This window comes from Oppia nitens, unplaced genomic scaffold, assembly GCF_028296485.1.
Source record: "Oppia nitens isolate AA-2021 unplaced genomic scaffold, nextdenovo-longstitch-racon4-pilon3 scaffold4_pilon_pilon_pilon, whole genome shotgun sequence".
Classification (NCBI taxonomy): Eukaryota; Metazoa; Arthropoda; class Arachnida; order Sarcoptiformes; family Oppiidae; genus Oppia; species Oppia nitens.
Genome location: NW_026533232.1, coordinates 3,814,740 through 3,825,885, shown reverse-complemented (window position 1 = coordinate 3,825,885; position 11,146 = coordinate 3,814,740). Strand labels below are relative to the sequence as shown.

At 25.2% G+C, this 11,146-nt stretch overlaps 3 protein-coding genes across 3 annotated transcripts; 1 reads left to right on the top strand and 2 right to left on the bottom strand.

Moving 5' to 3' along the window:
- Positions 1 to 1,279: 1,279 nt before the first annotated feature.
- LOC128960238 (DNA helicase MCM8-like) lies at positions 1,280 to 3,050 on the bottom strand. The gene is made up of 3 exons (XM_054306310.1): positions 2,721 to 3,050; positions 2,306 to 2,657; positions 1,280 to 2,247 (listed from the first exon to the last, which is right to left on the bottom strand). The coding sequence occupies exons 1-3, from the start codon at positions 2,799 to 2,801 to the stop codon at positions 1,280 to 1,282; spliced, it is 1,401 nt and encodes a 466-aa protein (XP_054162285.1). The 5' UTR covers positions 2,802 to 3,050.
- Positions 3,051 to 3,425: 375 nt separating this feature from the next.
- Positions 3,426 to 4,526, top strand: LOC128960072 (uncharacterized). Its single transcript, XM_054306143.1, has 2 exons — positions 3,426 to 3,942; positions 4,180 to 4,526. The coding sequence occupies exons 1-2, from the start codon at positions 3,526 to 3,528 to the stop codon at positions 4,441 to 4,443; spliced, it is 681 nt and encodes a 226-aa protein (XP_054162118.1). The 5' UTR covers positions 3,426 to 3,525; the 3' UTR covers positions 4,444 to 4,526.
- Positions 4,527 to 8,996: 4,470 nt separating this feature from the next.
- Positions 8,997 to 9,773, bottom strand: LOC128960237 (meiosis-specific coiled-coil domain-containing protein MEIOC-like). Its single transcript, XM_054306309.1, has 2 exons — positions 9,474 to 9,773; positions 8,997 to 9,416 (listed from the first exon to the last, which is right to left on the bottom strand). The coding sequence occupies exons 1-2, from the start codon at positions 9,675 to 9,677 to the stop codon at positions 8,997 to 8,999; spliced, it is 624 nt and encodes a 207-aa protein (XP_054162284.1). The 5' UTR covers positions 9,678 to 9,773.
- Positions 9,774 to 11,146: the final 1,373 nt, after the last annotated feature.

Genomic DNA, 11,146 nt, shown 5'->3' with positions numbered 1-11,146 from the left:
AAAATGTAATATTATATTTGCATCAATTATTTTAGTCAAATATATATTAGTATTACATTTCCATTAAATTATTAATTTATAAATTGACAAAACTTTGATACCATTATAATTGAAAAGCGATTTATGATTAGTGTCAATGAGATGAGATTGATGTCACATAATTCATAATTGAAACAACTTTTTTTTGAAAAACCTATCGTTACTTTGAAAAGCACTTAACAAATACACATTTGTATGACTTTTTATTGAATGCCTACCTGTGCTTAATAACTGTGACATTCACTATGCGCTATAATTTAATACATTATATACAGTAAATATAAATATAACTAATAGTCAGTCAATGAAAATGCATAAATCATAATATAAATATAATTTTTAATGTATTATTTATTTAAATAGTTGTCTCATTATGTTATTTAAATAAATATTAAACTATAATAAATGTGAGTTACAACAAATTATAAACGCAATACTTTTTAAAAATAAACAAAAATTTACTATTGTTTTTAATAAATTTACCATTTTTTTACTCAAAATATTATTGTATTTATATTATTATACATCACACTTTATGCTAAAACCTAAAATTTAATAATTCTTTAATACTATATATATATATAATCTAAGAATTAAATTCAATAAAGTTTAACTCAAATTGATTTTCTTAGTATCAATGTATTAAAAGTCATATACTGTAATATAATTATCATTTACTAACTATTGTTAATATAATTAAACATAAATAACTTTTCCATTTTTAGATTATGTGTTTTACGATAATATACATTACAATTATATCATAGTTTTCATTAACTGCAATGTTTGTACAGCTATTCTCTCTCTCTCTCTCTCTCTCTCTCTCTCTCTCTCTCTCTCTCTGAGAGTCTCTCATTCTGTTTCTTATTATTTGCTATAAAAAGTTATAATAAAATCAATAATCACAATATCTAATGAGTTCTACATTTAAATGCACTATGAATTTAATCGTATATGTATTATATGTATATAAAGTAATATATTCAACAATGTATTTATTTATGATAATATATTTTCATGTCTTATATTCATTACATATTTAATGTTTATTTGCATTTAACAAAACAACAAAATAATGAAATTGAATAGCAAACTAAGTTTACAATAATACAAAACATAATAATATGTAATAAATGAGTTCATATTTTGATAAATAATTATAGGAATTTCAAATATTACACTCAAAATGTGATAACAAATAATAAAATAAATAATTTGATAAAATAAAATAATTTATTACTTAAAGTAACTTATATTCAACGCCTACTTTAAGTAGAAGTGACTCTTCATTGAGTTTTTCAATGACTCTCAAAACGTCATCTCTTGAGTGAAATTGAAATGCGGAACAAATGTCAATAATCTGGTCGACGGACAATACGTTTTGTTGGTTTTGTTGACAAAATAATTGCAAAGATTTCAATACATTTTTTGGATTCAATTTTTTATTTTTGCCGAAACTCGACATTTGGTTCAATTGTTTCATAGATTGTATGGCATTTGACACAAAGTATTCCTTTCCTATTGAATGTCTAACGATATCAATGACATCGCGAGCATCTTCTTCTGTTGCTTCACCTCTTAATTCAATCCGAGCTCTGGCTTCAGTCAATCGATAAAGTGTTTCTCGATTTCTGGTCACAGATTTGCTGATTTGAGATTCGGTTATATTTCGACTAAACTCATCCAATAAATTCTTTGCTGATTCACATATTGTTGGATAAATAAATTGTTGCGCGTAATCAACATATTGACGAATTAATTGGTGAGGAATTAAATCTGGCTCTTCATCATTGGCACCAAATGTCAACTTTGTCTTCAATGGACAATCATCTCTATTATTATTATTATTATCGGTTTGTATACAAAATTTTTGATTATTTTTAACTCGTTTAGCACTATTGCTGTGCATTACAAGTAAATCATTGGAAAACTTTGTGTCTAATTCTTCATCCGGAAAATCAATCAAATTAAATATCAGATCAAACTTTGATAACAAAGATTTGCTTAGTTTAGTGTTTTGCCAGACATTTAATGCATTATCAAAGAGACCATTAATAGGAGTGACGGCAGCAATAATTGCTGTATTAGCCGCCAATTGTTTGTATTTTTCATTGCGATGAAAACAAACCAATTGGTAGTCCATAACTTCTTGTACGGCCCGCTGTTGTACTGTATTCATGGCATTAAACTCATCGATACAACAAATGGCTAAACAAATGACAAAATAAACAAATGAAGTAATCATTTATGAGAACTGAATGCAAACCCATTTGTTGAGAGACAAGTACTCCGGACTCGAATTGTTGATTATCTTTGTTAGTCTTGACGTAATGTGTGGTCAATGCACTCATTGTTGCTGTATTTCCACATATATAATGACTTTTCGGTCCACACGAGTGGACACTCTTTAAAAGTATGTCTTTATGTGATCCATGGTCTCCGAAGATAAGTACGTGAACCGTACCTCTCGTTATTATTTGTGGACACTGTTTGTCGTGTTTTTTTGCACCGCCAAACAGTGCTAACAAAAGTCCGCTTTTGATCAATTGGTGGCCATATATTTGTGGACACAATGAAGCCGTCAACAGACGCAACAAATTGGGTTCATTTTGAATGGTCTGCAATCAGATGAATGAATGACATAAATAGACATCAATTGGTGACAATCAAGTCATACAAACCTGAATGGCGTTCATATTGTAGTTGATTGTGTCCGCCATATCATCGGGTTGTCCATCAAATTGTAGCCAACTGTGAGCCATGTGTCCAGTGGTCGCGTCCCGACTGCCGATGCTTTCAAATGCACCGCTCGATCACTGATAACAACAATAACGTCTTGAATGTAATGATTGGTTGCATAAAGTGTTACACACTTTGAGTGTGTATTTCGTTGTATTCATGCGTTCATTGCATTCATTTTACATAAAAAGGCTCTGATTTTGGGCTCAATTTAAATATAGTTTGAGTAATGCTATCAATGAGTGACTCATTTGATAAATACTTTCAGTGAATCTATTATTCAATTGATTTGAATTATAATTAAATTAATTGAATGAATGAATGAATGAATGAGTGATTAATTGTTTGATAAATTAATTTGAAATAAATGTTGTTATGAATGACATAATCAATGATTTGATTGAAATAAATATTAATTAAATAAAGTGTTGAATAAGTAATGACGTGATTGTTGTTTCAATTGATAAGACATCGCTATAAAATTATATTACGAATTGCTGAGACGACAACAATGTAATAGAAGTCCTATTCATTAACTAAGTTATCATATTTAATGCTTACAATGACTGTAAAGCTTAGACTCTAATTGTAAATATGATAACTTAGTTAATGAATAGGACTTTAAAATTAACATGTATTATTATACATTGTTGTCGTCTCAGGATATTGTAAAAAAATTTTAACTGTTATAACTTATAACCAAAGCGTTAATAATATTTAATAAAATAAATAAACAAATCATAAGAAATGGTTTTTTTGACCTCAAAGTTATGGTCATCTCATGGATCTCACGGTTCGGGTGACCACAAGCCAGACAACAGTGAAGGAGAACTGAAGAAGATATACGCGAAGGCATCGACGCAAAGCTTTGCCGAAAACCCGAGATATCCGATGCATCCGACCAGTGGTGTAATGCCGATGTCTATCGTCGGAAGATTCAAACACGAAAGGGAAAGACTCGGACCTGACTTCGACAATGTTCAGAGAGAGTGGAGGATAAAGACAATTCACGACAGACATCTGCATCCATCGGAACCGTTTGAAGTGAAACAACTCTATAATGAATACCACAATCCGATTCGTCGTTTCTATCGCTGGCCTTTGGATCAGTTTGAAGATTGGTTGAGAAGATCGGGAATATTTGAAAAGTTTATTCCCGGAGAGGTTGTCATGTCTTGTCTTTTACTCAATTATTACATTTATTAGTAATTATTTTAATTACATTCAATCTAATGAAGAAGATATTCAATTAATATTTAAAATGCTTTTATATTTTTGATATTTTAAAACATTTAATATTTAAAGTTCGTTATTATGTTTATCATAATTATTAATATATAAAAATTATTAAAATATAAAAATATTAATTTAGTTTTTAAAAAATATAATTAATGTCTACAGAACCAGAATTGGCCGAAGATTACTCGTCAGTTAATGGGCGGCGGATTTCTCATATATCTGTCTGTATTAGGTGTTTGGTATTACATGAAATACAATCGTGAGCATTGGGAAAAGTATCGGGGTCCTCAGATCAGCTTCTATAGGGAAACCATATTTCCCGGTGACCCACGATTTCCAGCTAAAGATATCCGAACCGAGTCGTGGCAACACTACGACAAAGGTTTCCATAACAGGAAGGTATTCCTCAACAATGATCAACAATGAGTTAATAATTGTTTTAATTATTAACCAAATTGTGCTTATTATAGATGTTATAAATTAGGATTGTCTTACACTTTATTATCTAGTGTTCAATGATTTATTGTAATAATTATAATTATTGTAGATTACAGTAATAATTAATTAATAATAAATAATATTCAATTTAGATATTAATTATAAAAATAAATTTATATAAATACTGTATATTATCAACAATTTTTGAATTTATCTGAAATATTTAATGTTAGAATATACTGTAATATGATTAACAAGAGTTATGTTTATAAATATGTATTACGATAAAGCATTTATTAATATATTTCTAATTGCTATCAATGATTATAAAATTTATGAAATACCGTTTTATACTATATTTAATTATATATATATATATATATAGATTTAAATTAATTAGGAAAAGGAGTGTAGAGTTATATAAGTATCGGTATATACAGTATTATTCATTTTAAAATTACCGTAAATATCATTTCGTGATATACTGTTATACAATATTTAGAGTGAATTCATAGATAATTTATATTTCAAAATTCATTTTCAAATTACTGTACTTTAAAATAAAGTAGTAATCAATTTTAAATAATTACCATTAAGTCAATTAATGGCTAAGAGATGGTAATTGTGATAATATAATCATAAGTTATAATATTATATTATATATAATATTGATTTATGAAATATTAATACCTATTATCAATCAGATTTATTATTAATAAATATATAAATATTTTAATTTAATTTTGTTGACAATTTAGTTTTCAAGGCAAGTATGATATTTAGTTTATAAATTATATTATAGAAATAAATTTATGTTGGTCAATTACGATTTTCCATTTTTTAATTATATCTGATAAAACTTTTATGACTAATATAGGATTTTATTAAAATTTATTAACAGAGTCTTAAACAGCGACGGCGGCGATGCTATTAATTACAATTACAATCTGGTCAACAATTGGTTCAATTAAAAAGTGACCAAGGGCAATGTTGTAGATAATTTTAAACTAAATAAAATTGTACTTGGTCATTTTTTAATTGATTGAATGATTTGCCATATAATTGCAGTCGACTGTTTAAAAATTATCTACAACATTGCCCTTGGTCACTTTTTAATTGAACCAATTGTTGACCAGATTGTAATTGTAATTAATAGCATCGCCGCTGTTTAAGACTCGCTGATGTATTAAAGTATTTCATAAAATATTTTATGGGTCACACAAATAAAGCGTTTTATTTTATTTAAGAGAAAGTATTTATGTTTTGACAATTCAAGTGAACGTATATTTGAATATCTCTTAAGTGATTACCTATTGATGAATGCACTGAATGTCGGCAATTAATATCACAAGTCTTTATCTTATCAATAATATTGTCATAAATTTTATTTAATTATTATTTTTAAATATTGATATTTTATAATTATAACATATATTTTAAGGTTTTAACTTTAATACCCTGTCTTCATAAAGCAATCTCTCAAAGTATTTTCAAAATTTCTTAATAAAAACACTACTTATACTTGACTTTTAAAGTTAACAAAAACACAAAACTTTGAGAGAAAGTAGACTTCAAATACTTAATAAAAACCATACTTAGAAAGTATGAGGTAAAGCACACATATATTGTATTTATTATATTATTTGCAATTTTTGTATTAATATTTTATGTCAATATAAATATCAAAATCTAAATGATTAATAAATTTTATCTATAAAAGTAATGCTAAGTATATATCTTAATGAAAACGATTTTATACTTTACTTTGAGAGAAATACTTGCAGAAAATGCTTTATAAAAATAAGGTATAAAATTACTTTAGATATCAATTATTTGATTTAACAAAAGTCAGGTTTTTGTTTTGTTTTTAGTTTATGAAAACAATATATTTTTTCAAAATAAAAGTTCACTTTTATGTCTAATATATTTAACACTGAAATGAGCCGATGTTTTGTCAAATATATCTCTCATTGATTCTAACTTTAATTATATAATATTAATGAAAATTTAAATAATTTTTAATGTTTATTATATATTAATATTTAGTTTTTACTTGTATTTTTACAATAAGATACTTAAATTATTTTTTAAAAATAGTTGTAATAAATTATATATTTTATTTATACATACAGTAATTTTATTATTAATTTTAAATTTAACAAATTAAAATTTTAAAATAGGTATATTTATAACATTTATTATTTTATTTTTAAACAATAATATTTTATAATACAATAGACATCGATTTTGATGAATCTATGAGAAGTTATTTTAAGTTATGACCATTTATTTCACATATAACTTATATTTTTAGTGATTAAAGATATTAACAAATAATTAGATATAAAAGCAATTGATTGAAAACTAATAATTATATCAAAAGTTTTAGTCACATAAACACTTATAAGTTATAACAACATATTTTGAAAGGTAGTCATATATTATCAAATATAAGCACATATTTCGCATATAACTGTAAAATAATGTAAAATAATAGTTGAATTACATTTTTATTATGTATTATTTGTATTCAATTTAAAAAAATAGTATTTTATATGAATGCAAATTTATTTGTTAATTTTTGTAGATTAATAACAATATTTATGATATATTTTCTACAATTTCCTAATGTCTACTAAAAGACAATAGGAGTGAAAGCATTATTTGCATTAAAGCTAAATATTTTTATATTGTTTTTTTAAGTTTAAATAAGAAATATATAAAATATTGTTTTATCATTAAGTGTAACACAAAATTACTTAATTGATTTTAAATATAATCACATATTTAGACTTCAAAACAATTATAAGCAAATATTGTCACATATTTTCATGTTTTAAAGCAAATATTTTATTGAATAAAACCAGAATTTTAGTCACATATATCTAAAGTTACTGTAGTTATGAGTTAATATATTTATAAATAAATAATGTTAATGTACCGTATAGACCCGCATATAGCCCCCTGACAAAATTTTTTAATTTAAAAATCAACATTTGGTATTGGGCTGTATCTCACAAATACCCTCCTACTAGGGTTATATGTGAAGTCGTGGGGTAAGTAACGATTGGGGGTAGTGTTATATGTAAGATCGGTTATTGCAATCAAAAATCATTAAATGCCAGTTAATAGCAATTAATGTTAAAATAGTTAAAATTAAATATATGATAATACAGTAATGATAGAAATAATAATTAACACAATAATCAGCTTACGATCGGTCATTAAATTGAAAATTACCCATTATTTGGCATTAAATAGACCGGTCAATAGATTTCATTTTTTAAGAGGGGGGTAATTACAGACATTCAAAAAACTTCAATTATTTTAATAGTGGGGGGTATTTGATAATTCTTTAAAATCAACATTTGGTGGGGGGATATATCTCACTTATTGCCCCACATTTTCACATATAGCCACTGATGACCAGGGGATCTAAGTGCGGGTCTATACTGTACTCAAAAATTAAATACTATTAATATTTCACTGTATTTTTTATATCAGTTTAAAATATAATTATTAAAAACTTTGTTTTAAGCTTACCGTAGATATTATAATATGAAATCGAAAATTGATTCATTGATGGAGTATTAAAATAACTAAATATAAACTTAAAACTTAATTTATAATATTACAGTAATACTGTATTAACATTTTTATTGGATGTAAAATAATCTAATTTATTATTTATCCGAAATTATCAAAAACAACTTATTTTTAATTCACTTGTTAAACCACTTTTAAAATATATTAATTTTATAATCATTAGTACTAATAAAAAACTAATGATTAAAGTATCTAATTTTAATAAATTAATTATTATATAATTAATTTGAATATTATATTTAAAGAAAAAATTCATATACCGGTCCTTTAAATAACATAAATGATAAATTTGAGGTTTTTATAAACTTTATTTTCGATAATTTTTTTACAATTATTAAAAGTGCATAAAAGTTTGTGCCGCATATAAAAAGGTATATAAATATCAGATGACTATACATGAAATATAATGTAAAAAATAATATAAAATTTGATAAAACATTACTTTAAATAATAAGTTCGATAAATAAAATATCGAAATAATAGGAAATGCAAACAAAATATGTTTTCTAACTAAGAATACAGACAATGATTTTCAATAACTGTAACTACATTTATAAAAGTAAATAAACTTATTAAGTAATATTAATATAAATTAATTGAAACTAAGTTTTTAATTATAATTTAAAAGCTTAGTTAATTTGAAATTTTATATTATTTATAATTAAACAAAAAAATTTCTTAAATTGATTAAACAAAATTTCATGATATAAATGTTGAAAATTGAGTCCTAATAAATAAAAATCAATTTTCAATTTCTTTAAAAACAAAAGAATTTTGATTATAAGTTGATCTAAAAAAACAAATACACAGTAATTAAACAAAAGTAGAAATAAAATAAAAAATAAAACTAATTTTAAAATAACATATAAATGCGGCACAACTTTGATCGATAGGATTACAAGAAGTGTATAATAAAGTATAATAATTATTGAAATTCATTGAAATGTATCGTAAAGACTGATGACCGACGAAGACCAGAGTGCTGTTCGCACGGATCGCACTGTCAGTGACAACACCTTCAATACGGCACACATCTGCTCCATAAGCGGATCGTCAGACAAACCATTGACCACAGTATTGATGGCATTTCTTTGCATTTGAAACTTGCGTTTCATTTGCAAATGACGAAGTGTTTCCACCCATTTCTCCAAAGTGTTATGTATGGTATCGGCTAACTCTCGACCCATCAATTGCTCCATTTTGTAGACAATTGTGATGACCTTTGCGTGTTCTCGAGACATATCTGTAATGATTTTATCAATTTTGGTAGCATTTGGTGGCATCCGTTGAATCGGTATGTTATTAGCCGACGAAATCCTGTGGCCAACAAATGCTTCATTTAGTTGACATTCAATCTGTATAAACAATCAAACAATTAGTTAATTGATATAAAGTTTATGTAAAATATAAACCTTTTTCCTGTCTTTTTCCAAATGTTTTAGTTGTTCATAACATTTGTCTAATTCGTATTGCAATTGATTTGTCGACTCCAGACAATTGGTCCAACTTCTGGCTCGAATCGATCGCACGGGTCGTACGGTTGTGTTTGCAAACAAATTTTGCGGATAATTCAATGGATCCCAACTCTGGTTAACCGAAACTCCTTTATCTGCCATTTGATATGATATACAGTATAATAATGATTAGTATTTTGGATGAGTTGTTGCTTAAGACAAATGAAAGCATTGATTCATTCAAATGACAAACAATGAAATCAATGCAATCGTATGGCACTTGACTTCACTCATCAATAATTATATTCAATAATACAATGCATTCAACACAAGTGACAGCTATTCATAACTAATACCATTTAGGGCTATATTATGTCTACTTAATTATTCGGTCAATCGTTGTCTCCAAAAGGTCTGCAAAAGCAATGTTGCATTGATTTAGTTGCTAAAGCGTGCGATAGTGTAATCAACTAATAAACTAATTAATTAATTGCATATATATTTGCAAATGTTTTGTTAAGTTAATTAATTGCAATCATAACTAATATTATTAATGCATTTATTAATTGAGTTAAACTTTATATTAATAATATATAACATATTTTGTCGCCAATTATTGTAGAGAAGATTTTTAGAGAAGATGTATTGCAGGCAATGTATGTCTCAAATCTGGGACTCGACTGTCATTGGCCTACACTTACAGCTTAAACACAGTTATGTATTAATACTGTATTAATATTATATACAAATTTGAACTATACTTAACATTTAACTATTCAATTCATTTCAATTTTTTAATTTTATTATAATAAAACATAATAATAATAATAATAACCAATTAGTTTAATAAACAATTTTACATCAAATTAAATTAAAATAAAAGTTGTTATACTCTTAATTGAGTTATTTTGTAGATTTAAAAAAGTGATAATTACAATAAATAATTATTTTTTATAAATTATGTAGCAATTAGTAAGTGACACCTAATTTTGTAAATCAATTTTTTGTAAAATTCTAAAACTTTTGATTTATTACTTTAAATTAATTGAGTAATTGAAAAATTATTATAAATATATACATATAAATGTATAACTATATTTATTTACAATATTATGTAAAATCATTGACCTTGCACAGTTATATAGATTTATCATTTTAATTGCCTTATAATTAGTAGTTTACAACAACAATAACTAAAAATAATAGATTATATGAATATAAGAAAATGTTACACAATTGATGATAACAGTAATTATAATACATGTATTTTATAAGCGTATAAAATATAATTTTTAGTAAATTACTCTCAAAAAAGTTATTGAATCGTCAATAAAAATAAACAAATAATATAAAATTACAAATGTGTAACACTTAATCAAAATACATATTTTTCATATAACTATGTTTTTATTTAAAAAAAAAATAAAACAAAAATAGCTGTAAATATTGGCAATGAATGTGATATAGTGTGGGAAATATATGGATAAAAGTGATGGAGTGGTGCTGTGGGAGTCATACAATAGTACTGATAGTAATTTACTATAAAGCATAGCATAGCATAACATAACATTACATTACATTATATAACATAACGGCACAAGTCTTAAGATTAATGAATGTCTGGTAAATGC

Excerpts from the sequence above, each read along its gene's own strand:
- LOC128960238 (XM_054306310.1), bottom strand. The coding sequence starts at position 2,801 with ATGGCTCACAGTTGGCTACAATTTGATGGACAACCCGATGATATGGCG. Across the intron at positions 2,658-2,720 it reads ACAATATGAACGCCATTCAG|ACCATTCAAAATGAACCCAA; the intron begins GTTTGTATGACT and ends ATCTGATTGCAG. Across the intron at positions 2,248-2,305 it reads ACTTGTCTCTCAACAAATGG|CCATTTGTTGTATCGATGAG; the intron begins GTTTGCATTCAG and ends TCATTTGTTTAG.
- LOC128960072 (XM_054306143.1), top strand. The coding sequence starts at position 3,526 with ATGGTTTTTTTGACCTCAAAGTTATGGTCATCTCATGGATCTCACGGT. Across the intron at positions 3,943-4,179 it reads AAAAGTTTATTCCCGGAGAG|AACCAGAATTGGCCGAAGAT; the intron begins GTTGTCATGTCT and ends TAATGTCTACAG.
- LOC128960237 (XM_054306309.1), bottom strand. The coding sequence starts at position 9,677 with ATGGCAGATAAAGGAGTTTCGGTTAACCAGAGTTGGGATCCATTGAAT. Across the intron at positions 9,417-9,473 it reads TGGAAAAAGACAGGAAAAAG|ATTGAATGTCAACTAAATGA; the intron begins GTTTATATTTTA and ends TTGTTTATACAG.